The sequence below is a fragment of the Gopherus evgoodei genome, chromosome 9 (assembly GCF_007399415.2).
Source record: "Gopherus evgoodei ecotype Sinaloan lineage chromosome 9, rGopEvg1_v1.p, whole genome shotgun sequence".
In the NCBI taxonomy this organism is placed as follows: domain Eukaryota; kingdom Metazoa; phylum Chordata; order Testudines; family Testudinidae; genus Gopherus; species Gopherus evgoodei.
Window position 1 is genome coordinate 55,973,632 of NC_044330.1, and position 26,875 is coordinate 56,000,506.

A 26,875-nucleotide genomic window follows, 5' to 3' on the forward strand; every position below is an offset into this window, starting at 1 on the left:
GAACAGGCCAGGGGGAGGGTTATCGGGTCGGAGTACCGGCTGGGGGGAGATAGGCCGCGGTCACTCACGAAGGGTCAGGGCCACGGCCAGCAGCGCCAGCAGCACCGAGAGCAGGGTCGCGTTCGGCACCTGCCGCAGCGAGTCCAGGTAAGGCTGCAGCCCGCTTCGCTGGTAGCCCTCCGGCGCCATCCCCTCTCCCGCTCTGGCAGCCACGTGTCCCTAGTTGCGGCCCATGCCGTCAGAGCGTCGCGCCGGGCAGATGCATCATGGGAAACGTAGTTCCCCGCCCGCACCCGCCGACGGCTTCGCCGCAAGGCCTCTCGGGAGTTGTGGTCCTCCACATGGAGCCTCATGGGAGTTGTAGTTTCTTCCCTCTCCTGGCCTGGAGGGCGGCGCCCTGAGCCGGGCCGCACAGGGTGTTCGTCCCGTCTAGGGTTGCCTGGCCTGACCCAGTTTAACTGCCCCCATTCACTTTGGAGGTCATGGGCACAGAGGGCATCTTTCCAGGCCACTTCCGCTCATCTGAGCAGCCCAGGGCCCCTGTTGGGAGCCCCACTGGGTCAAGTGCCTGCTTCTTGCTCCTCCGTTCGTGCCCATGGCGCCAGGGTCACCAGGTGTCCGGGTTTCCCCGCACACGGCCTCTCCTCCAATCTCCGTCCCAGTGGATTTTTGAGATATACACGTCTGTGGTTTTTCCTTGCTCGTCCTTTTTCCAACATCGATTCTGGTCGAACTGAAAATCCCAGCATGCGTGTTTACTGGAGGCCACCCTTACTTCTGCGCTGCCGCTGGCAGTAGTGATGCCTTCAGGACTGGGCGGCTGGAGAGCAGCAGCTGTGGGCTGGGACTGACTGCCTGGAAAAAGGTACATTTAAATTTGATTTTCATTTGTTTTTGAGGTCATCACACTTGTTATTTATAAATATTAGCTATTCAAATTAGAAAGGAACTACAGGAGAAACTGTACTCTCCCTCCTCCCAGCAGTGTCCTCTATTTGGGAACTTAAAATATGGTAATCCTACACAGCATGAGGACCCAGCCCTCCTCCCATGGAGCTGGGTGCGCAGGAGATTGTAGCCCAGCTCTGCCAGGCGCCCAGCGCCACAGGTGGCTTTTTTAAGTGCACTCCCTCAGCAGTCTGCAGGCAATTGCTGCCAAACAATCTGTAAAACTTTTAACAGCAACTCTTCTCTTTGCACCAGGGTCACTGGCAGTCATGCCTTCCTCCTGCTCCCATGTAGGGCAGCCAGCATCGCCACCACATCAGGATTTATCAATTTATAATGTCAAATAGTTCCAAAGCATAGTGGGCCATTTCCTGAAGGTTTGACAAAATAACAGTTCATGGGTCACCAGAGTGACTTGCATGAGTTCCATAGCTAAACGGGCAGTTATATGGAGCACTGTGGGAGTGAGGAAAACATTAATCTTTAATCAGCCTGTTGCTGCATCCTTGAATTCTACATATTACATAGTATATTCCATACAAAAATGGCATTAAGAGAACACTATTAGCATTGCAAAGTCAAGTACTCAAAAGTTAGGAAAGGTCAAGATTAAGGTTGCTTAGCAACCTGAAGTGTGCCTTCTTGTGTATGTACATTATATTGTCTCTAATGACATGAGTACATACAGTACTGTATTTTCCACAGGGCCCCTACTAAATTTCTAGATATGTAGTGAATTTTTGGATATAAATAATCGATGGTACTGGTTTTTAACACATAGGGCTTGCTCCTCTAAAATTAACAAGTCAGCAAGCTGCTGCTAGTAGAAGCTAAAATCATTAAATACATCTGAGATGCAAATTAGCAAAGCAGAGGCTACTGCTGCAGGGAGCCCCAAGCCCTTTAAATCCTGGCCCCAGCCCAGCTGCCGGAGCTGCGGGGTGTGGGAGGGTATTTAAAAGGCCCGGGACTCCACGGCAGCCAGAGCCCTTTAATTTGCCCCAGGGGGCTCCCAGCTGCAGAGGTGGCTGGGTGCCCCAGACTGATTTAAAGGCCCTCAGGCTCCCAGCCACAGACAGTGCCCAGGGCCTTTAAATCTTGAGAGGACTCTAGCTGTAAGTTACTTTCACCACTGGAATACACAGAGGCCTGAAAATATGCTGTCACTCTGCAAAGTAAAAACTGTTCATTTATGATCTGATTTTAGAATTTCTGACCTCAGAGCTTTCAAAAATGATGAGGCAGGGCCCCCAAAAAATCAAGGGCTTAAAAATCTTGAGGTTTTTTAAAATAAAATTTGGATTCTTTTTCTATGCCTTCTTTTGCAGACTTTAGGAGGCACACCTAAGCTTTTTCAAGTTTTTCTCTGCAAACATCAGACCTATAAGTTTCCCTTTTTTGTTAATGAAAGCTAAGGTTACTTTTCACACAGTCTCTTGACTATAGCAGCTGGGGCTTTGGGGAAAACTCCAACCAATCCCAAGCGTTAACAACACTGGCCTAGATCAGTGGGGACACTCAGGACATATAGGCCCTAAAAAAATCCAGAACTAGTGTTTAAATAATCCAAAGGGAACTCTGAAACTGAAGCCCCATAGTCAAATATCCTGTACTTTAAGAGCACTGCTATAAATGACAGATCAGCACCCTTGCTCAGCAAGTTAGCTTAACCTGACTGCACTTTGTAAGCCCCTTCAGGATTCAGCCTGAAGCAAGCTGGGCTGCACTAGAAATAACAAGCATGGAGGGTCCAGGGCTTTCCACAGTGACCCAGGCTTCCTGGCTCTTACCATGGCCCAGCTCCAGCTTCTGGCCTGGCCAGTGGGCGAGGCCTGTGAGGAAGAGAAGGAGCAGGGGTGAGACTGGCGCTTCCTCTGAGCCTCAGGCAGGTGCACAGCTGGAACAAATATCATCCTGGAGTCATTCAGCCCAGGACTTGAACGCTGTATTTTGAGATTGTCCCACCCAATTCAGATCACCCTAAGCAGATATGACCCTTAACTTTAATTGCTGTATGCTGACTGGCCAACAGATAAGCTAAGCAAGTTGGCAAGAGCTGGGAGAAGATACTTCCTCCTACGTGTCTGCAGTTACTACCTCATGCAACTTTTTCACAAGTGAACCAGATTTTGGTGGGGCTTGGGCTGAGTCTAGTGCTAAGAAGCCACAGCCTCCTAGCAAATCTTAGTCCTATGATTGGTGCCTGCTCCACTTGCCCATGTGGCAGAACAACCAATCAGAGCTGCTGCAAGAAGGGGTTGGCTAATGTTCTCCTAGATCAGGGGTGGGCAAACTTTTTTTGGCCCTAGAGCCACATCGGGTACAGAAATTGTATGGAGTGCCAGGTAGGGAAGACTGGGGAGGCTAAGCCTCCCCAAACAGCGAGGCGTGGCCTGCCCCTGCCCCCTATCCAGCCCCTCGGAACTCCCACCCCCGTCCAACCCCCCCAGGACTCCTGCATCCTATCTAAACACCCCTGCTCTCTGTCCCCTGACCATCCCCCTGGGATGCCCATCCCCTGCTCCCACCCCTTGAGCACCCCCCTAAAGGCCCCCCACCCCCATCCAACCCTCCTTGCTCTCTGTGCCCTACGTTACATGTTCTCTTAACCCCCCCACCACCACCCCTCCCGTGAGAATAGTGTCAGCTCCTGGGGTGGGGGAGTGCACTGCAGCAGAAGGACCCTGGACAGCCGTGGTGGGCTCTGACTCCAGCTCTGGAGTAATGAGAAAAATGAGGTAGGGAAATGTGGGTAGGCGTGACTTTGTCTAGATCTGTGTATTTCTTGTATGAGTAAAGAGCAGAGTCCTGTCTGTATGTTTCATGCGTTGCACTATTTACGTAGCCCCTTGAAGAAGTAAACTGTAATCCAGGAGGCTTTTACTATTGGATGGAGTTCTGTGAGAGAGCGTGTTGAAGCTGTTGAGGAGCCTGAGGGGTCAGTACCCCTGGGCAGTTTGACTGTACAGTCTCGACCCTCAGGAGAGGGTGCTAGACAGAGGATCAGCACCCCAAGAGTGTGCCTAGGGACCCAAAGATAGGGGCAGTGCCTGGGCTCTGTTCCAGCTCTGGAGGCTGAAAGCCCTGAGGGATTCAGTTGCTAGATCCCTACACAGCAGTCTGGGAGTAGCCAAGAAGGGTACTTGACTGGAGCTATGACAGGCTGGTCGGACCAACTCCAAGAGAGCTGATGTGTCAATAATTCGGAGATTTTAGCTGGTTCGATACAATTGTCCTGCTGGAAAAACACAAAATCTAAATTTTCCATGCAGTGAACTATGTTTATTTGCTGCTTACAGGTGCCAACCTATTGCATCAGAAATGCTGGTCATGTAGCATTAGTGGAAATTGCAACTCAACATTTCTGACTGGTTCCACTTGGTATCTAAGGTTTGGTACTGAATAAGCTCTATTGGTTTGGGTTATTCTGGGTTTGTATTATTATTTGTATTACCATAGCAGCTATATAGATGCATTGTTAGTGCTTCCAAAGAAATATGATAGACACACCATACACACTGAAAAATAAATATGTACATTTCTGTGAGGCTGGCTTGTGCTATTCTGTGTACTTGATAGCATTCTGTAATAGCTGAGACTCCAAATGCAGAGAACTTCAAACTAAATCACAGCAAGCCCAGTGTTAGACTCTGAGATTTTATTTCTTGCTCTGGTGACAGTAGGGAGTCAAATGTCATGAGAACAGGCTAGACACCTCTTCAACAGTGAGTTAAAGGGGTGGAAGAGACAGCAGCAGTGGGATGCCAGCTAGCTACAGTTCAGTGCTGAGAACGCTACAAGGAATGAAGCATCCAGATTTTTCCTCCCACTGTGAGGAGCACCTGTTAATCTGATCAGTCCAAGTCACTGAAGCTGCAGACCTGGAGGAGTTCTGTAAGGGGAAGAGAACAGGCAGATTCCGATATTGCTGGCAACTTGTTTAAACAGAAAATAAATACACCTCACATCCTACCAGCACAGATAACACTACTGTAACAGTCTCTCCATGTGGAAAACATACTCTAGGTTTACATGCACAAAGTGCTTCAAAGAGCTCTCCCAACCCAGTCCCGACAGGATTTCACTGTTTGGAGTGGATCAAGGGCAGGCTGCTCAGAGCTACTCTGGCCATGTGTTCTCCAAGCAGGAAGCACCATAGGAAATGGGGCAGGAGCACTAGCTGGCTGGAGAGCTCACAGCAATATATTGTTTCCAGCTCTCTCTGAACCATAGAATATCAGAGTTGGAAGGGACCTCAGGAGGTCATCTAGTCCAACCCTCTGCTCAAAGCAGATCCAATCCCCAACTAAATCATCCCAGCCATAGCTTTTTCAAGCCTGACCTTAAAAACCTCTAAGGAAGGAAATTCCACCACCTCCCCAGGTAACCCCTTCCAGCGCTTTACCACCCTACTAGTGAAAAAGTTTTTCCTAATATCCAACCTAAACTTCCCCCACTGCAACTTGAGACCATTACTCCTTGTTCTGTCATCAGGTACCACTGAGAACAGTCTAGATCCATCCTCTTTGGAACCCCCTTTCAGGTAGTTGAAAGCAGCTATTAAATCCCCCATCATTCTTCTCTTCTGCAGACTAAACAAACCCAGTCCCCTCAGCCTCTCCTCCTAAGTCATGTGCTCCAGCCCCCCTAATCATTTTTGTTGCCCTCTGCTGGACTCTTTCCAATTTTTCCACATCCTTCTTGTAGTGTGGGGCCCAAAACTGGACACAGTACTCCAGATGAGGCCTCACCAATGTTGAATAGAGGGGAATGATCACGTCCCTCAATCTGCTGGCAATGCCCCTGCTTATACAGCCCAAAATGCTATTAGCCTTTTTGGCAACAAGGGCACATTGTTGACTCATATCCAGCTTCGTGTCCACTATAACCCCTAGGTCCTTTTCTGCAGAACTGCTGCCTAGCCATTCGGTCTCTAGTCTGTAGCAGTGCATGGAATTCTTCCATCCTAAGTGCAGTTACAGTTGGGGAATAAACTTTTTCATAATATTAGTGGCCAGTGGACTGGATGGGCTCAAGGGACTTGTTAAAAGGCTTCTAGGGAACTGGTTCAAATCTGTGCCAGGTCTTCTCCTCTAATTTGCCGCCGCCTTGGCAATCTCAGATGAGAGGCCAAGTACTGAATGGATGTGAAAAAGGAACTCGTCGTCTCTTTTCCTGATATGTAGTTTCCACAAAACAGGAGTGAGCACACTGGCGGGGCAGGGACGGTTGCATCACCGCTTCTCATACACTACCTATACTAGAGATAAATAACAGACCCTAGTGTCTGGTGATACTAATCCAGCATGTTTCAACTCAACATTTTTGCAAGAAAAAAACATGTATTGGTATGTTCATAAGTCATTGCCTTCATTTTTCTTGGAAAACTGGACTGGGCAGGGACAGACATAACTCCCTTGAGCCCCAACTCCCCATGATATTCATATCTATGTAGCAGACAGATGCAGTTCATCTATTTCTCATCTGGGTTTGTTACAGTTACCTGATGGTGAGCACTTATTGAGACTAGAAACAGAATCAAGGTACTCTGTTCCCAGGAACTCCTTATAGGTTGTTCCTGTGGAGAGTTGAATCAGGCACGTGGTGGAATCCTTGAATAAAAGGTCCTTGGTTTCAGACTGAAACATCTGGAATCTATCTGTCTGATTTCCACGGCTTCCATACAGTTCCTGAAATACAGGAATGAATGGGTAAATGGACATAGATGAGAGCAAAGACTCAGCCTCATGCAAAGTCAGATCATCTATACGGCGTAAAGCTGGAGAAAGTTCTCTCATCATCAACAGAACAATGTAAGAAAAAATATTTGCATATATTCCCAAAATAACTTATTTCTACAGGGACGGGAGGAGAGCAGAAGAATCCATAAAATCCAGTAGGGGTCTCACCTTGCAGATTTACTTGGAAAGAGCTCAGATAATACGGTGATTGGCAAGGTAGAAAGCCCTAATACAGAGAGCAGAGACTGCAGTATGAAGCCGTGTATCACTACATGACTGGTCTTAATCAGTTTTGGTCCTATAGAAATAGTGAGAGATCTCAAAATACATATTTTCCTCATGCAGAGAGCTGAATTCTCCAGTCTCTCATATTCACATTGTGGCTCAATTTAAGGTGGCCAGAGATTCCCATAGGACAATTCCTCTTGTATACCAGGTGTGACATTGCACCCCATAATGCTTTACATAAATATGCTTATGAGTGTAAATATGACATAACTGGAATATGTTTTATGCTAGATATGGCATGTAACATATCTTTGCAAAGGTTATGTTCTACTGAATGTATTCATCCTATTCGTATGCATGTATCATTTTTATATGTGAAGTTATGAGCGTTGGCTCTATGCTTGTATTTAAAGTGTTGCTGTAGGAAGCACATAAGACAAATTTGGTCAACAAGGTGTGAAGGGGTTGTTCAAGTAATTGGGAAAGCTAATAGTGGACCTAGAGAGACGCCAACCTACATCTGAGCTTTCCTGGGAACGTTCAAACTAACAATGGTGTCGGCCTATAAAGAACTGAGTCATGCATGGACATGTGACTTGCCCATGTGACTCCAAAACTCTATCTTGTTGCTGTGATTCTGTGCAGGAGAACATTAACGGTTTCCATCCACAAGAGAGAGACTATATAAGGCCCTGGAAAACCCCTCCATTTTGTCTTCAGCTGGCTCAAGAGAGAACCTCTCCACCCCAAAGAGATGCCTGAAATAAACAGGAACAAAGGACAGTAACTACGGGGGCGTGGGTGATTGCTGGATCCAGACTAGGTGGAAGTCTAGTCTATCAAAGAAACTTATTGGAACATCTCTGAGGGTGAGATTTACCTGAATTTAGTTTCCTACTGTATTAGGCTTAGACTTGCATGTTTTTGTTTTATTTTGCTTGGTAATTTACTTTGTTCTTTCTGTTATTACTTGGAACCACTTAAATCCTACTTTTTATATTTAATAAAATCACATTTTACTTATTATTTAACCTAGAGCAAGTATTTATACCTGGGCAGCAAACAGCTGTGCGTATCTCTCTGTATCAATGTTATAGAGGGCGAACAATTTATGAGTTTACCCTGTATAAACTTTATACATAGTAAAATGAATTTGTTTGGGGTTTGGACCCCACTGGGAGCTGGGTATCTGGGTGCTGGAGACAGGAGCACTTAAGCTGTTTTCAATTAAGCCTGCGGCTTTTGAGGGACATGGTTCAGACCAGGGTATGTGTTTGTAGCAGGCTAGCATGTCTGGCACAACCAGGCTAGGTACCAAAGTCCCAGCCTGCCAAGGAAAGCTTAGAGGTAGTCTCTGCACATCAGGTGGCAGTTCCAGGGGGGGTTTCTGTGACCCAAGCCGTCACAGCAGGAATCTCTGCCAGCAAAAGAGGAAGGTCCTGATCACCTCTTCTTTTCTTGCAATGGTATGAAACACTGTTTGTGGGTTCATATTTCCAGTAGATGAGACAGAATATGCAAACAAGCTGAAACTGAGTGGAAAGTTTATATAGTCTGTGATGCCATAAAATATCTGGCTTATGGCATCCTGTGAGAATGGCACCAGTGCCTACCAAAGTCAATGGTAGACCTTTCATTAAATGCAATGGGCTGTTAGAAAATTGGGCTGATTGGATGAAAAAAATTCAGTGTGATAGACTGCCCCTCTTCTATTACATTTGTAGCAGTGTGGTCATCCACTCTCATGAATCCAAACATTGATACAGCCAGCTGCATCTGGATTTGAACAGGGAGTTGGACTTGCTGATAAGAGTTTCTAACACTGGCTTGTCTCACTTATGCATGACCTGTTATTGGCTCACGCTAAATGCTAAGAGGGGAATATAGAAACAAGCTGAATAGATTTCTTCCCCAGTACTGACCTCTTGCTTTATCAGCATCTTGCGGACATCAGCTGCTCTGTCTGGACGTGTGACCACAGCATGGGCAGGAACTAGAGCCAGGTGGCATTTCTTGTATTCATTAGGACTGGCGCGTTTTCCATCCCGGCACAGCAACTCGAATTGGTCACTTTTCAGCCCCTTTGCCCAGTCAGCAGGATTATGTCCTTGAAAGAGAATTAGATGGAAGCTCTAGAGCTGTTTGACAGCACCAGGCTTTACTCTGAGTGTGGTTGCCCACGGGGGGGTATCCTTGGGAATGTCTGGGTGTGTGCTTGTATTTGAATACATGCACGTGTCTAGGAGATGCCCTGACTAGAGCTCAACAGGAAGCTGCTGGTGTGGGGGAGACTGCCAGGGCAATCTGGAGGATTTATTCACACATATTTTATTAATATTCATTCTACTAGAGGAGGATGTGTCTAATCCCCTCGGCTGGCTTGAAGACCGTAGCCAAGGCTTGTGGAAATGGGTATTGAACTCTCAGGTGTACAGACAGTGACTGGCAGACTCTGTGACAGGCTGGCAGGAGAGAGAACCCTGCATGAAGCTGTTGAGTGGGAGTTGGGCTGACTGGGGCAGGTGTAGCTTGTTAATTCCATGAGGAAGGAAGGGAAGGGGGTTAGCCTGTGGTCAGAAAACTAGGGACAGAGACAGCCTGTCCTTGCAGGAAGCCGTGGGACTAGTATTGGGGAGAAAGCCTGGACTGGGGTTTCTGTTCTATGATTGTTTGAGTTACCCGTGAAGTCATACCCCAGGAAAGGGGTAAGACTGATCTCAGACAGAACGGGCAGGCTTTATCTGGAGCAGGGTGGACATGCCATCTGCTCCCCAGCACCAGAGCAAGGTGAGCAGGACTTGGGCCATAGACTGCAGTGACCAGCCACTGGAGTCTGAAGCTAGCACTAGTGTGTTTGCACCCACCCAAACCTGCACATTTCTATCCCTGAGCAGATAACGAGGCTTTGCCCTCCTATGATCTGATCCAAAGCCCGTTGAAGGCAATGGAAAGACTCTCATTGACTTCAGCTGACTTTGTCTCAAGCCCACAGAGCACAGTGGGATGGCTGTGAAGGGAAGCAATGCTACTAAAACCATGTGCTTCATCAGCAGCTACGTCAGCGTGGGGTATTCCCACCAGCATGACGAAGTGCCCCCCTTCTCCACAGCCCTTTCCATTCTCTGTGCTTACTGACAGATCTGTGCCTAAACCTTTACAGACAGCCTGTCTGTACCATAGGTTTTATGAGTATCCAGTCTAGTCATTTATGGAGTCTACTGTCAAGGTGAAATAGTCACATACCATCGGTGCTCTCATTGACAATGGTGTGCTTAACAAAGGCCACGTCTCCCTTTTCAACCAGGCACCTAACAAATACCGAGAGAGAAGACAATCAGGAGTTACAGGTATTTGTGAATCGTTGCCTTCCCTGCAGATCCCCTGTTGACACTTGTCATCTTTTGTGACCTGACCTGTGAGCGTTTTTAGCTCTGCTAGAATTGACAAGGACAGTTAAAACGTAACATTTTACCACCAGCAATGTGCAGAGTCCAGCATGCATTTCACCACTGACACTTTTTAATTTAACAGAAAATATAAGCTTTGTCAAATGAATAAGAAACTTGTGTGCTGTTGTTTATTATTATTAATTTTATTTATTTTATTGTTGCATAACTCAATTTGCTACTCTCAAAATCCTTGTCATTCCTGTCAGTGAGGATTTCAATAGGGATAGCCTGTGAAAGGTGGAGCTTACACCAAAACTACTCCGAGCCATGTAGCACTGCTGCGTTGGGTCATTTCTTTTCCAGTACGGAGTGAAACACAATGAATTGCCTAGCAAAGCTCATACTAGCACAAGCTACTTAACTTCTGAGCAGTTGGAGAGTGCCAAGGAGCTGGCCTGGGCAGGAACTGGCCTCCTAGATTCTCCTTTGGGATCGTACAACAGAGCTTGGGGGAAGATTTAAAAAATGTATTCTTGTTCTCCCTTTCAGTTAAAGGGTAAGATCTAGTGGCCTTGCCCTGTGGGAAGGCTAAAGTTTCAGTCCCCATCTGCTATTGCTCATCTCCATCCTGAAAGAGTAGCACTGATATGCTTTGGAGGGAGTTATGAGGAGAAAGATGGTGTCTGCACAGTGGGGCCTGGAGGGAAGAGGAAATTAGAGTGAAGGGAAAGAGATAGAATTCTCAGGGCTCTGTCAGCAGGAGCAGGGCTCTCACTCCATCACCGCCCAAGGAACATCTAGTATTATATTGGAGTCACTTACCGGAAGGCCCCACTGTATCCATAGTATCTCTCATTGCTGTTGGCAGCACATGTGTAATTTGGTGGGAGCTTGCTGCCTGAGCCCACACACAGCTCGCAGAGTGGTGAGGTAACTGGAGATCCAGGAGCACAGCTTTTACTGAAGAACTTATCTGCCAGGAGGAATATAGAACACTTGTTGTATATTTCCTCTCTGGCTTTTGCTTTTCTCTATCCCCTAGTGAGAATCTTCATATGATTCATTATTATTAGGCCTTGAAGTAATTAAATTCATTGAAAAGAAAACTAAAACCTCTTTAAAAGACTGAGGAGGCATTTCCTTAGAAACCATCAGTTCCCATGCTGCACATGTACAAAGTGAAGTTACGGACAGAGAAACTCACAGTAAGAAACAGACACATCTCTGCTGTGCACCAGTTATTCAGCATGAGACTCAAAGCCAATGACAGGTAATTTGGAAATAAGTATTATTTGTGTTGCAGTCATGGCCCAGGATCCCACTGATCTAGGTGCTGTACAGAGTGAGCAAAAAGACAGTGTCTGCCCCCAAAGAGTTTACAATTTAGGTAATATCTTCAGCCTAAAAAATGGCAGAGGCTGCATAAGGGAAACATTGTGAACTAGGACCACTGTCAGTACGGGTCAGGGTTTGATCTAACAACCTTCACAGCAAGAAGACTGATTTTGCTACTTTGGTCCAGATCGGGGCTCTATCTGATCCAGCAGCCTGTCTCCAATCATAGCTGGTACCAGCTGCTCTAGAAAAAAGTGCAAGAAACCCAATTTCTGCCCAAGTCCTTGTCTTTTTCATCCTGGCTATTAGAACTCTAGATAGGCTTGTTATCCCTACAAATGACCATTGCTTGTTTCATGTTCAATAACATCTGCTAAAGAAACAGACTGACATGCCACGTCTGACTGCTGCTCCATCAGGGTAGGAAATACTTAAGTCCATCTCAGGGAAATGTGGCTCCTTGAAACCTTTAACAAAGCAGCATTTCCCATGTGCCAGCGCCCAGCCAGCATCCAGGAGTCACCAGAGACTCAAAGGCCAGACAAGAGTTGTGGGATGAGGCTCTTGCTCTCTAGCACTGGCCCCTGATGTCTGTACTGGGGACACGGACACACACAGTCACTGTGAGAAGTTGATACACAAGTTGACTCACCAAAGTCGCAGCTCCCGGTTTCATTGTGAATCAAGCCCATGGGGACATTCCAGCCAGCAGTTCTCCCAACACCTGTATGACAAGACTTCTTACCACGCAGGGTCTTCCAGGTGATACCGGGGTTGGATTTCTTTGCCACAGCCACAGCATAATATGTTTCTGTCACAGAGCAGAAGGAAAAGGAAGTGAAGCAGGAGAGTCAAACCTGAACCAGAATTAACATCCAAGGTTTCAGAATTCTTTTCATCCTTCCCCCTCCATAGAGAGGATCTACAAATGGGAATAACAAGAATAGTGTGTCCTCCTACAGCCTATCCACCCCACGATATGGAGGGCTTTGCAGGTGTGATGCATTTAGCTCCACAATACCCCTCTGGTAGTATTCCCATTATTTTTCTCTCCACAGGTGGGGAAATTGAGGCACTAGGTCATTAAATGATTTGCCCACAGTCACACACGAAGTCTGTGTCAGGGCCAGGGATATAGCATATACCTTCTGACTTCCAGTCCTGCCCATAACTACAAGACCAGCCTGCCTCTCTGTTTGGGGGAATATTTCTACTAAAGCCTATCTTCTAGTGCTGTATCCCAGGCCTTCTGTCCCTGCGGTGTAATGTGTTGGCATATTGGCACTCAACATAAACTGTCTCCCTGCCACTCTTCCACACTTTGCAGTGGGATCAGCTAGTGGATCCATGTAGTTACAGATCCAGCTGGCCACACATCCGCCATTCTGCTAACAATGAAGATCTAGCTGAGCACAACTCAGCAATATACTGGAGCAGACAGACTCCGATGCCCGAGCTCTCTGAGGGCTGAACACCCCAATTCCCCACCACAGAGCCTTCTATTTCTGATCCCTTTCAGGCCATCTGCTCCGATGGGGGAAAAGGGTGCAGGAACTGGCCCTGATGCCTCTGTGGTGAGGAGACCCAAGAAACGGGTATTTGAGTGGGGGCTCCCCTCCCTTTCCAGGTTCAAAGCCTGGGGGGAAGGTTTTTCCTCTCCACCTCCATTAAGGACGAATGGCCCATGTTCCACAACAAAACAGATGAAAGGTTGATGTCTTCCTTAAAAGCCAACATCATGTTTATTCAGTGCTCCTGCAGCCCTGGATCTAAAGTCCCTGCTTATCCCAAGAACTGGCACCGCACAAGCTGCTGCAGTGAATGCTTCCCGGCCAGGCCACTAGGAACTGGTCTGAACCTGGCAAACCCATGTCATGTAGGTCAGTGAACAGGCAGCAAACTATAACACCATCTGTGCTACTGATGTGATTTGATCAGTGACCTAGCAGTAGCAAGCACTATATCCCATTAGCAATTTCTGGAGATATTCAGTTCCCCTAGAGGGGTTTATGTTGAATAACATGAAATCAGACTTTCTAGATATCATAAGAGAACTTGGGTTCCTTTCTGTATATGAGGCTCCTCTAAAGATTTCCCTGTCATTGGGCCAGCAGCAGGGTTTGAACCCAAGACCTTCAACGTTAAAAGTCTGAACCTCTACAACTCGAGGTAGCCGACTAACCAGATGCAGGCTCAAAGCTCCCTTTGGATCAGCCAATGGGGGGTGAGGGGGGATGTGTAATACACTCTGAACAGTGGTTACCGCTAATGTTCATGTGAACACAGGAATTGCCATCCTAGAACAGATCATCTAGTCTGCTCCAGTCTCTGACCCAGGCTAGCACAAGAGCTTTCAGAGGAAGACAACAAAAATCCTGCATAATATACCTGGCCAGTTGGGCAATTTTGTATCAAGGGGTAAATCTCTTCCTGACCCCATTTCTTTACATTCTTTGGGTAACTTAACTTGTTCCCTTCAGAATGTACTACCTTGACCTTTCTTTTTTGTTGTATTTTATCTGAGATCATGTTGTCAAATTGACTAGGTTGGGTAGGTCCTTATGTCATTCCTCCCTGTGTCCCTTAATCTAAATAACTGACGGCCATTAGCAAACTTTCCCCTTTACTACTGGATCTGTGTACCAGATCATTACTAAATACACTGGACATAAAGGTCCCCGTAACCATCTTTGTGGTGAATGTTGGTCAAGAAACAGAAAGCTAAGGGTTAGGAAGAAATGGCCAATTTATTTTTTCAGTTTACTCTAGGTCAGGATTTTATCTACTGCCCCTCTGTTACCAATAATTACCTCCACGTTCTCCTTCTTTCTGGCATCGGTCAAAGTCAGCTGAAATGGGAAAGAGGAGGAGATGTCAGATAGAGAGCTCTTCAAAAGCAACTGTGCAGTTAATGCTAAAAATAGGTTTCCCTGGCACTGTGTATATATCTAGCTCTGTAAGGATTCTGTTCACAGCAGTGGTTTCTCTGCAGGGCAGCTGGCAAATTACTTTCTGAGGAAGCGTTAATGCAGAAGGAGACAGAAGTGGCTGGTCTAACATCTAGCACATTAGCAGAACAAAGCATTGCTCTACTCCCTTTCTGGGGCACCAGCTTGGTAAACAGAGACTGGAGCTGGAGGCTAGAAGACAACGATTTAATGATTATGAAGAATTCTGTGAATAAGGGTTGTTCAAGTCAGACAAAACCAGCTGTCATTGGCCTTTATTGTGGATCCCAGACAGCCTCTCCACATCTGGATTGCTGGCAGGGAGGGGCCCTATGTCATCTGGAACTGGCCACCTGGGAATACCTTGATACAGGGCAGATGTTCCCTGACGGATAGAGCCAATGGAGCAGCCCCATGTCATCCCCTCCACACAGCCCCCAAGGCAGGGGTTTCCAGGGGACAGAGGGGTGTGTCAGAAGCAGGAAGGGTGTGGCTAGAGTGCCCTGCTCCAGCCATTCAGGGAATGCTCTAGCTTATGCCCAGGACCACTCCTGTCCAAATCTGCTTCAGCATCCAGACAGTGCAGTGATTTAAAGCCCCTTTGCTCCCCCACCTCCACTCATTTTCTGGATCAAGCTAATTGTGACCAGAATCAGGACTACTGACTTATCATAGTTAAAAATAAAATCAAGTCTTCTGATATCAGTTAATTCCCCATCAAGAACAAGCTAAAAGACAGTTTGTGCCCCACTCACCCCCGTAGTATTCTCCCATGACTGGCACCAAACCACATACACCAGCCGTGTAGACATGACCTCCATCCAAGCTTATGGCATCCGCATCACCTTTCTGCAATGAAAGTAACTCAACAAATATGAAATGAAACTACTTTTCATGCAGCCTCCCCTTGCCAGAGACGAGGCCTTTTAAAAATATTGCTGTCACGAAAGAGATGGTAGGATAAGTAGCTTACATTTTAATGACTTTGACTCGAAAAATGAAAATTTAGAAAGCATTGAAATATTTTGACAATTTGTAAACTTCAAAAAAAAATCAAGTTAAATTCATCAGAACTGACTCTTTCCTGGAAAAAGTTTCAGTTTCAATGAATTGGCGTTTTCCAATGAAAAACTGTTTCATTGAAACATTCCTGACCAGCACTGCTCAAAGACAGAGAGAGGAAACTGTTCCCCGAGCTGGCAGATGCATGGAGAGAGCAGTGGGAAAAGGAAACGCCCATACCGCTATCTTGGCAATGCAGTCCTCTGTTGTTTCTGCCACTGCACAGTCCAGGCTGCCTTCACTCACTGCACTCCATTCATCACACTTGGCCTTCTCTTCTTTACTTATTGTGCACCACTTCACCTTTTTCAAAGGGGCTTCAGGAGTTTCTAGGGAAGCAACGAGGCAGAGAGAATAAGCCAAAAGCTTATCTAAAATGTAAAGCCACCAACTGACTGATTGCAGGAAGAGCAGGGCTGCTGACAAGTCATTGTGTACACACGATCCCTGCAGCTCCATTCAAAATAGTCTCGTTTGACAAATGCTGGACTAGTGGAGTGCAGAATATGCAGGAAAAGGATGCCGGTTGGCTGGGTCTGGTTTTCACTGGTCAGGGGGATGCTTCAAAATCCACGTAGAGGCTTAGATTTTAAGGCCAGAAGGGACCATTAGGTCATCTTGTCTGACCTCCTGTATAACCCTGGCCAGAGAATTTCACCCAGTTACCCCTGTCTTGAGACTAATAATGTGTGTTGGACCAAAGCATCTTCCAGAGAGGCAGCCACTCTTGGTCTTAAGACAGCAAGAAATGGATACTCCACCACTTGCCTTAGCTTCACTTAGTTCTACTGATTTGTGCCAGCTCAGAATATGGTCCTAGGCTTCATAACCTCCAGGTCACTTAGCATTGGTAGTGCTGTGCATTGATATGTGAGAGACCAATGTTCTTCTCAGCACAGCCCCAGCCTTTCACTCCCCAGACCAGCCAGATTGAGAGTTGAGCTGGGCAAAGTTTCTTGGCTAAGTAGTTTATTTGCTTAAAATGCAAAAACAAAAAAAAGCAATTTTGGGTAGTCAGAAAGCATTTGTGAACAGGGGTCAAATTTGGTTAATAGTTTCACTTCCAGCACCAAAATAAAATAAATGTCAGAGAAGTCTAAACATTTTGTTTGGCATTTTTAAAACTAAATGTTCCAAGACTACATTTAATTTGAATGGAATGGTTTGTTTCAACCTAAAATGATTTCTTTTGGTTTATTTTTTGGTTTTGCCTCAGTGGATTTAGCCCCATGTGACCCAGACATCCAATCAAAATGGCCCAACATTGCCCATGGAGCTGTCCCTGAACGAGCAACAGAGCAGCAAGACCTGACAACAAACATCTGACAAATAATTCTGGACTGCAAATAAATGTGAGAAAATTGCCTCATTCCCCCAAACAGATTTACTTTTGACTCTCCAAATGTTTCTGTGACTGATTCTTAGTGTGTCCCTAGTTCTGGAGCAGGTCATGGGAACCATCACTTGCCCATTGCAGAAACTGCCCCAGAGATGACACTCCTGAATCCATGCAGAATGGTTCTCCCAGAGGCGGTGCAGAGCCAGGGTGGCCAGCCCCAGGGAGATCTCATGTTGCTCTACAGCAGCCCCACTGACTAGTTAGGGAGCATCATTAACAGGGGTGGAGGGAGACCCAGTGTGGTGGGAAAGGTGATGCAGGCAAAGCAAAGTCAAAGGGCAGTGGGTGTCCCCAAAATACAGGAGACCCCAGGGACCAACAGCTGGGCTGGTAGTTAGGACATTGATCCCACCACCCTCACTCCATTACTGGAGGGTCAGGGATCTCTGTGCTTAATGTGCCCTATGTTACACAGCATTTATGGCCCAGCCTGCATGGCAGCTCAGGAGCCTGAGGGGGAGTAACTCCTTCCCGCATATCTCTGAGCAGCATCCTGCCCCTTCAGGAGACAAAGGGCTGTGCTCCTGGACCCTTGCTGGGCCACTGGCAGGAGAGGGATGAGAAATAGGCAACGCCAAGGCTATCCCTCGACCCCCACCCCACTGAGCTGCACAACTGAGCTGCCAGGGGAAGGTAGTTGGGAGGTGCCTGTTTGGTCAGGGCCAATAGGCAGTGAATAGCCCTTGGAATGAGAGGGAGAGAACAGAGAAAGAAACGTGTCTCCCTGCTGCCTGATTCCTTCTCTGGGTGCTTCTGGGGCTGTGTGGCATATACCGAGTGGGGCATTTGGTGCTGGACCCAGAATGCTGCGAGAGCAGAGAGACACCAAACTACTGCTCGTTAGTGACAATGCAGCTCAGTGGCACATGGGAGTCCGATCCCTGGGCCAAGAGAATTTGCATTCAAACATCTCCAGTTATGGCAGTGCCAATTGTTTATTGAACACACACTGCAGAGCACAACTCATGCAGCTCAATCCAGTGCTCATCTACACCCAGATACACCTCAGTAGCTCTGTTAACTTCAAAGTGAATGAAGTTGAAGGATGCTTTAAGAGCAGGATCTGAGCCATGGCCTCCTAATGGATCCCGCCACCACCTTAAAATTTCATGACCACCTGCCCTGGAGACCAGTCCCTGCTTACCTGGCCTGAGACTCTGAATAGCAGCCCAGTACTGGTAGCCCAGATAGAACTGGGCATCCATCAGTCGAGGGACACGGATAAAATTGGAAGCAGAGTCCTTAAAAAGCAGATCTTTCCCATGAGGAGAGCTGAAGAGTTTGAAGCTCTCTTTTGTGTTCTTGCCGTACTTTGCCTGTCACAGGGGAGAAATGATCAGGTGTCTACCAACAGCAGGAGATAGTTTTGAAAAAGTGGAGAGAACAAACAAAAAGGGGATAATAACAAAAGAGAGGCTGGAACAGAGAGAATGGTAGAGAAGGGAAAAAGTAAATACCTCTGCCTGAGAGAGGAAGCTCCAGATCTCGTCAGCCCGGCCATCAACACTTCGAGCCACAACAGCATGAGCAGCAACTTTGGCCCAGTGACACTCATGATACTTATCTACAGGCTTCCGGGAACCATCTTCACACAGCAGCTCATACTTGTCTTTCCCACTTGGGTCATTTTCTGGGAGGAATGGAAGTCCATAGGTTACAGCAACACCAATATTTAAAGGGGCTTAAAATACCCCACTTCAGGAAACTTCCCAATGATTTTTGTCCCTGAATGAGAACCAGAAGAGCGACAACTTCCATGAGACAGATTCCTCCATCCCTGAAGTATCATCATCATCACCCCAGTTTCACAGCTGGAGATCTGAGGCCAAGAGAGATGAAGGCCCAGATCCACAAAGGGACTTAGACATCTAGAAATCCACAAAGCTTGAGAGCTGGGCCTAGGCTCTCTGTACAGTGCAAGGGGTGACACAGGGACCTAAGAAGGGGATTCACAAAGCCAGCATGCTGAGCGGGGAGCCAGCTAAGCTAGCCAGTTGGAGAAGCCGACAAGACATATGTGTCCTAAGCTAGCCAATGGCAGATACTGACAAGAGGGGTGTGTCCTAAACTCTGCCCCTCTCCTGAAATTCAGGGCAGGTCTCTACTTGCACTCCACCGCCAGGCCCCCCGCTTCTGCAGTCAGGGGCCTTAGGCATTGAATCCATTCTTGCAATTCCACACAAAACAGTGGGGGAAGGGGAAGGGCACCCAAGACCCTTTGTGAATGTGGCACGAAATGACTTGCCTAAGTAGTCAGTGGTAAAGCTGGAAACAGAATCCAGGTCTCCTGAGTCCTAGCCCAGTGCTTTACCACAAGACCATCCTTTCTCTCACGCTGGTGTCGTGTGAGTAGATTCCTGTCATGATGTTGGTGGAGGTGGAGCTCCTTCCCAAATTTAATCTTTCAAAGAGTAATGTGCTGGTGTGATTTCGCTGTGAACATCGAAGAAGCAACATTCAAACTGGTCCCCACTCTAGTAGCCTTGTTCAGCCACAAGAAAGAGCCATTAGACTAAGAGGTGAAATCTAATCTCTCTCTGCTGATTATGTAGCAGTCAGGAACACAGCATACAAAGCATATTTCCTCCCAGAGACAAAGAGAAAAGAGGTGTGGGATAAACCGAGAGAGAAATGAAGGCAGGTGCAATATAGATAGAATTCAAGGATAGAGTCCCAGTGAAAGGCCTGACCAGAAAGTGGTGAAACGGAATGATCCCTCATGCCTACCTAGAACAGTTATCTGTTTGACAAAAGCTACATCTCCAACTCCATCTTTCAGACACCTGTAGGGGGAAATAAAGCAGAAAGAAAAGGAGGACACTGAAATATTGTGTTTGTTACTAATCTCAGATCATCCCTCTACATTTCAGACAACTACCTTTGAAGCAAGCCTCAAATACATGACAGTTTATCTTCACAAAAAGCTATGTGGGCTGGGGAAGGAAATGCAATGGCAGAGAAGAATTTTATAATGAAAATCATCAGGAGTAGCCCAATGATAATGCTCTGTACTGCCATGTGCAATTTATAGCTCAATTTCTGGTCACTCACTAACTGCTTGTAGGGACTAGGAGCTATCATAGGCCACATACTCAACCCTGGAGTAGGAGTGCTTCTTCCATAAGAACATAAGAATGGCCCTACTGGGTCAGACCAAAGGTCCATCTAGCCCAGTATCCTGTCTACTGACAGTGGACAGTGCCAGGAGCCCCAGAGGGAATGAACAGAACAGGTAATCATCAAGCGATCCATCCCCTGTCGCTCATTCCCAACTTCTGGCAAACAGAGGCTAGGGACACCATTCGTGCCCATCCTGGCTAATAGCCATTGATGGACCTATCCTCCATAAATTTACCTAGTTCTTCTTTTTTGAACCCTGTTGTGGTCTTGGCCTTCATAACACCCTCTGGCAAGGAGTTCCACAAGCTGACTGTGCGTTGTATGAAGAAATACTTCCTTTTATTTGTTTTAAATCTGCTGCCTGTTAATTTCATTTAGTGACCCCGAGTTCTTGTGTTATAAGAAGTAGTAAACAACACTTCCTTATTTATTTTCTCTACACCAGTCATGATTTTATAGACCTCAATCATATCTCCCCTTAGCCGTCTCTTTTCCAAGCTGAAAATCCCAGTCTTATTAATCTCTCCTCATATGGAAGCAGTTCAGATGTGGTTTCCTCACCTCAAAAAAGATATACTGGCATTAGAAAAAGTTCAGAAAAGGGCAACTAAAATGATTAGGGGGTTGGAATAGGTCCCATATGAGGAGAGATTAAAGATGCTAGGGCTTTTCAGCTTGGAAAAGAGGAGACTAAGGGGGGATATGATAGAGGTATATAAAATCATGAGTGATGTGGAGAAAGTGAATAAGGAAAAGTTATTTACTTGTTCCCATAATATAAGAACTAGGGGCCACCAAATGAAATTAATAGGCAGCAGGTTTAAAACAAATAAAAGGAAGTTCTTCTTCACACAACTCACATTCAAGCTGTGGAACTCCTTGCTTGAGGAGGTTGTGAAGGCTAGGACTATAACAGGGTTTAAAAGAGAACTAGATAAATTCATGGAGGTTAAGTCCATTAATGGCTGTTAGCCAGGATGGGTAAGGAATGGTGTCCCTAGCCTCTGTTTGTCAGAGGGTGGAGATGGATGGCAGGAGATAGATGTTAGGTTCACTCCCTCTGGGGCACCTGTCATTGGCCACTGTTGGTAGACAGGATACTGGGCTGAATGGACCTTTCGTCTGACCTAGTATGGCCATTCTTATGTTCAATACCCCTAATAATTTTTGTTGCCCTTTTCTAAACCTTTTCCAATATATCGTTTTTGAGATGGAGCGACCACATCTGCACACAGTATTGAAGATGTGGACATACCGTGGATTTATATAGAGGTAACATGATATTTTCTGTCCTATTATCTATCCCTTTCTTAATTATTCCCTGCGTTCTATTCACTTTTTTGACTGCATCTGCAGTTTGCCCAGTATTGAAGTCAGGCTTATGGGCCTGTAATTGCTGGGGTCACCTCTGGAGCCCTTTTAAATTCCATTGAGGCCCATTACTCAGCAGAAACCAATGAGACAATTAGGTCCCAACTACTCTACAAGTGTAGCCATGTTAAGAGACCCTGTTATGGTACAGCTGAAAACGTGTGTGGGACAGATAGTTACCAGATAAAAATAACTTTCACTCACTGAAAGGCTCCGGAATAGCCAGAATAAGGCCCAGTACGGGAACATTTTTGAGCACCTGTCCCAGGGCATAAGCGGCACAGATTTGGTTCATTTGCAGGGGCACCAGGGACGCAGCTGGCTGAGAAAAACTGGGCCACAGCTATGGAAAAAGACATGCAGTAGTTAATAGCAAACTCACTCTTTACCAAACTTCCTTCTCCCAGCTGTTGATGCTTGGTATAGTAGTGTGAGGTGTTAAGAGGAAGTAGTAGGAGGAGAGGAGATGTGCAGAAGGGAAGATTGTCTGTAACCTGATGCCTTTGGAAGGGGGGTTGGTAAAGGGGATGCTGGAAGGATCGCATCTCCAGCAGGGCAGAGTGAAGATTCTGTCATGTGGTCTGCTGTTCATGGCAGTGGTGCAGGGTGTTTGTGTGTAAAGGAGTAGAGGTGCTTTAACTTTCCACTTCCCTGGGTTTGTGTCAGGATGGCATATTACATTGGTAGCAACTTTAACCATTGAACAACACAGTTTTTGGACTGTGACTGAGTAGAAGATATTGGATTCCAAAGCAAGGAAGCTGTTGCTGTCATGGAAATGCCCTTATTGATGGAAGAAGAGAAAATTAGGAAATGTGAGTGGTTCCGTTGGTTTGCTGGTTTCCCCAAAAGTTCCTCAGAAAACCTGTTACCTTCCCCCTAACACTAATCAATCCCAGTTGTCCTTACCCCCAGCTTAATGTTAGCACTTCCTACTCACCTAGCTCTTTCCCATCTTACCGTGGGTTATGGGAGAGGCTCTATCCCAGGATAGGATTTGATGGTACAAGAGAGTCCCAATGGGAATGACCCAGCCAGCAGACCTGTCCAACCCTGTGTGGCAGGATTTCTTCCCTTTAAGTTCCCTTATTGTGAAGTCGGTTCCTTTCTTCACCACTGCCACAGCATAGTAGCTGGTGGTCGCATCTGTAAGGGAGGGAGGAGAAAAAGCAAGCAAGCATTGGAACAAAGGAACACACAAACAGAAATGGAAGTCACTTACCGTCCCTTCCAGTTCACACAATTGTTTTCTCCCATGTCACACAAATCCTGGGCACAGGAAGAGCCATAATAATGTAGTAAAACACCCGACCCCTTTCTCCTGTTTAGTATTGGTGGGTTGCCATGCCGATGTCAATCTGACTATAATGGTTGTAACGGACATAATGTTAAATGTTTTACTAATTAGTATTACTAGTAATTGCTAAATGCTCTTGTCTTTGCATTTATTTGCTACATGTGTGCTGCTATTAATAGCTCTTATCCTAGTGATAAGTCTCTTTGAGTGCAGTAGACATTCTCACATGAGTAAAGATGCCTTGTGTGAGTAAGGGTTGCAGGAGTGGACTCTAAATGGGGTCTGTTAAAATTCTCTCCATAGACTGTATGGCAACTATTATATCTATGCAAAGGGACTGAATTCTGGAGGCAACAGAAACCCACTACTTTCAATTTCCTGACTTTTGTACCTTTTAATTCTCAACCATAACACTAAGAATTACTCTGTAATGTTGCCTTCAGCCCGAACTCTACACACTTTCAAAACAGCCTGACTTTCCAAACAGAGACCTGTATTATAATACAAAGAGAAGGCTGGGAGTTTGGGTAGGATCTGGAAAGCAGGAGCCGATGGAGATAGGAATGGAGAAGTACTGTCATTTTCCTCCAAGAATCATTAGTCATGCAGTAGAATCATAGAATATCAGGTTAGGAAGGGACCTCAGGAGGTCATCTAGTCCAACCCCCTGCTCGAAGCAGGACCAATTTCGAGCTAAATCATCCCAGTAGACAGGAAGAGAACTACAGACTGGGGATGCAGACCCAGCAACTCTGATAGCAGCAGCTTTAATGTTTAGCTTTCTTTTCTGTTTCTTTCCCTCTTCATTGTGCTTGTTTATCCACTGCCGTGTCTGTGTGCTCAACTCAGCCTGGTCCTCCAAGAAACAACTGACCCTCATGTTAGAGAGACAAGATGGGTGAGATAATATCTTTTATTGGACCAGCTTCTGTTGGGAGAAGGGACAAGCTTTCGAGCTACACACACCTGAAGAATAGCTCTGCGTAGCTCGAAAGCTTGTCTCTCTCACCAACAGAAATGGGTCCAGTAAAAGATACTCCCTCACTCAACTTGGGTGTCTAATATCCTTGGACCACCATGGCCACCCCAACACTACAGACTTTGTGTTGATGTCATTCTTTAACTTCTGTTAGTGCAGCTGACTCATAACTTGGGTCCCACATGCCTGGATTACCCCAGTTAATTTCCAGTTTTGTACAAGGTCCCTGAAAGCAGAAAGCCTTTGAGGTTTGCTCAGCTTAGTCCCCCTGCTGTGTTTTGTCAGAGGCCGTTAGTTACTGGGGCAAATTAACCTCACAAAATTCTTCAGACACGCTATTGCATTAGGCTTCCCCAGCCATTGCAGCACCACTGCAGTGAGCAGTAAACCTCCCCAGCGGGAACTGCAATAGCAGCACACTGTAGTTACTCCAGTTCTGTTGAGAACGAGTTACTGCCCTTGTGATACTGCCACATGCAGTGGAAGGGCAGTGGGAGTAAGAACCCATTTCTATAGACTGGTCTACTCCTCCTCTGTGATCCACAGAGGAGCCAAATTTCAGCTGCCTAATGGAAATGATATAGAGGGGCTGTGTGGAGAGGAAAGGTTGCTCTGGGATAGAAACCCCACCACCATCTCCTGTAACCTCCTCTAGTCCCTCAAGGGTAGTAGCGCACGAGCTAAGCTCTGCGTGAATAGCCATTGAGAGAGACATCAGGGAAAAGCTACTGTTTTCAGCACGCTTCCTGAACACGGCCAAGCACATCATAGGTTGCTGCTGCTTGGAGCTTTCAGGTACTACGAAGGGGGCATATGAGCATAGCAGATGAGGGGACCCGGCTCAGCAATGATAGTCACCTCACTTGCTAGTGTTGCGGGGGACATGTGAAAATGAGAATGTCACCTGTAATAACATGTAACTGGTTGCTCTAGCATTGCTCCCCAGTCTGCAGGTAAAATTACTCTAGCACCCATGGGTCACTGGGAAGGAATGAAGCAAGAACCAGAAGGTTCATGGAAGTGGAAAAAAAACCCTCAAACAAATCAGAAATCAAGAGGATTAGGAAAGGTCCAGTCTGGTTGTGGGGAAGGGGAGGAGATCAGGGTGAGTGGAGTGATAGAACTAACGCTGATGGCCCCAGAGGAGAGTGTGATCACCTGGACAGCTAGGAAAATGAGGCAGGGAGCAGGAGTACAGATCATTGCTGCTTTCCACCAGGTCCCGATTCTCATCTTGTGTAAATGGGCACAGCTGTATTGAGGTCACTGGCTGCGGATCAGTCCTCATGTGTACCAGCTAAGGCCCTGGCCCTTGGTCTATGGCCAGCTCTGAAGAAGTATGTATTCTCTGAGTTAGCACACTGATTTGCCCAGGGGTTTGTGCCTTCCCAGTTTGCCTGAGTAGTACGGTGTTACTAACATGCTGACAGCTAGCACCATGGTGGTGAAAGTGCCACAACTTTATGGTCAATAACAGTAACTTCCATGCAAATGTACCTTTTCCTGAGCCATGGACCTCAGCCACAACAGGCTTCAGATTATACGGGGCAAGGTGTGCTTCGAAAATGTGGCCACCATCCAGACTAATGGCATCTGCTTCATTCTCCTGAACCACAAAAGGATTAAATCAATTGTGGGCACATGCAGCAGCAAGGGCAGAAAACACTGAGCGTTAATTAACAGAGCCTCTCTTTGGGGTCCTTCTGGCTGGAGTGCTGCTGTAGCAATGGAGCCAGTGAACGAGGGAAGGAAATCAATCACTTGAAGAGGATAGGGAGGCTTTCATCCCAGATTAGGCAAATGGAACCCGACAGGGCAAGTTGTTCCTCCCAGCCCCAGACCTGATACATTGCTGGCAACCTACCGCAATAGCTTTTATGCAGTCAGAGTAAGTTAGCTTCTTCACACAGTCTAATGAAGCGGTTCCGGACATTTTCGTCTTCAATTCCACACATTTCTTCTGCTCTGCATCAGATATTGTGCACCATCGGATGGAACTTTGGGCTGGAAGGTCGGCAAGACAGAGCACTGTGGAGAGAGCAAAAGAGGACTTAGAGGTTATTTCATGAACCTCAGACCTAGTTGAAAGAACCATAATCCTTCCCTACAGACATAGGTCTCCCGTGAGACCCACAGGTCTCTCCTTCCCTACATGTTCCCAATAGCAGGACTCCAGGGCTTAGGGCCACTGTGTACTGGTTTCTTACATCTAGATTCAAGTGGATACAAAGGGCTAAATTGACCTCTGGTATAACCTTAGTGGAGTTATGCACAGATGGATTTGTCCCAAAGTGTAGGGGGTTTGATATTTTTATATTCCAGCTCTTACTAATTGGCCACCTCAGCTTCAAATCACTAGGAGATTTCTGTTAAAGCTCCTCACCCCAGCCCAAATGCAGGATGATTCTCAGGGTTTGTGCTTTTAGAGGAAAGTCATTCCTCTTTCAGGAACAGGAAGAAATAAGAGCAAATGCAACCTTCTGTTACGCCTTTGTAATTCCAGCGTAACTAACCTCTGTGGAGTCACTCCAGATTTGTGATGTAACTGAGAGCAGGCCGTGGCCCACAAACTGAAAACAGGGTAAACGTCAGGGCTTGAATAAATACCTTATTCCAGGTTCCTCCTCTGTGTCAGAGAGCTTTCCAAATTTGCATGTGTTTCTCTGCCAGGGAACTACTCTCCCACCTTTCCTTCATTCCTTAGGAGACAAGCTCTACCCTAAAGTCCTGAGGTCACTCCTGAAGAGATGTGCAGAAGGGGAGCTCCTGCCATGCAGACCTTAAGGTATATAGCAGGGCAGCTCCACTGTCATGGATTTCCTGGTCTGCAGGCTGGGAGCTGCTGTCCTGCGCAGGCTCTCCTGCTCTCCAGTCTGCCTGCTCTGTGCACCTTAGGAAGTGTCCAGGAGGAGGGTTCCTACCCTGCAGACCCCAGAGAAGTGCGCACAATGAGAGCTCTGCAGCTGCAGGCCTCTCATGCTGCAAGGGCAAACTGGAGTGGAAGGCTGACCACCTTGAGTACCTGACAGTGTCAATGGAAGTGGAAACGCAGCATGTT

The 26,875-nt window shown here is 46.6% G+C and overlaps 1 protein-coding gene and 1 long non-coding RNA gene across 2 annotated transcripts in view; one reads left to right on the forward strand and one right to left on the reverse strand.

Moving 5' to 3' along the window:
* The window catches only part of TF (transferrin), a 54,879-nt gene that overhangs the window by 24,576 nt on the left and 3,428 nt on the right, over positions 1–26,875 (reverse strand). The window contains exons 2-20 of the mRNA XM_030575766.1: positions 25,682–25,845; positions 25,315–25,423; positions 22,502–22,687; positions 21,746–21,884; positions 19,778–19,833; positions 18,508–18,680; positions 18,195–18,366; positions 15,832–15,980; positions 15,345–15,438; positions 14,452–14,490; positions 12,294–12,452; positions 11,129–11,279; positions 10,161–10,225; positions 8,840–9,024; positions 6,452–6,638; positions 4,817–4,840; positions 2,739–2,780; positions 776–855; positions 69–219 (exon numbers count right to left, since the gene is read on the reverse strand). Of these exons, the coding sequence (XP_030431626.1) occupies positions 69–219; positions 776–855; positions 2,739–2,780; positions 4,817–4,840; positions 6,452–6,638; positions 8,840–9,024; positions 10,161–10,225; positions 11,129–11,279; positions 12,294–12,452; positions 14,452–14,490; positions 15,345–15,438; positions 15,832–15,980; positions 18,195–18,366; positions 18,508–18,680; positions 19,778–19,833; positions 21,746–21,884; positions 22,502–22,687; positions 25,315–25,423; positions 25,682–25,845 (2,325 nt within the window). The remainder of the gene's footprint in view (positions 1–68; positions 220–775; positions 856–2,738; positions 2,781–4,816; positions 4,841–6,451; positions 6,639–8,839; positions 9,025–10,160; positions 10,226–11,128; positions 11,280–12,293; positions 12,453–14,451; positions 14,491–15,344; positions 15,439–15,831; positions 15,981–18,194; positions 18,367–18,507; positions 18,681–19,777; positions 19,834–21,745; positions 21,885–22,501; positions 22,688–25,314; positions 25,424–25,681; positions 25,846–26,875) is intronic.
* On the forward strand, positions 385–4,705 carry LOC115657981. The gene is made up of 2 exons (XR_004002103.1): positions 385–865; positions 4,248–4,705. It is a non-coding gene; the product is annotated as an uncharacterized LOC115657981 (long non-coding RNA).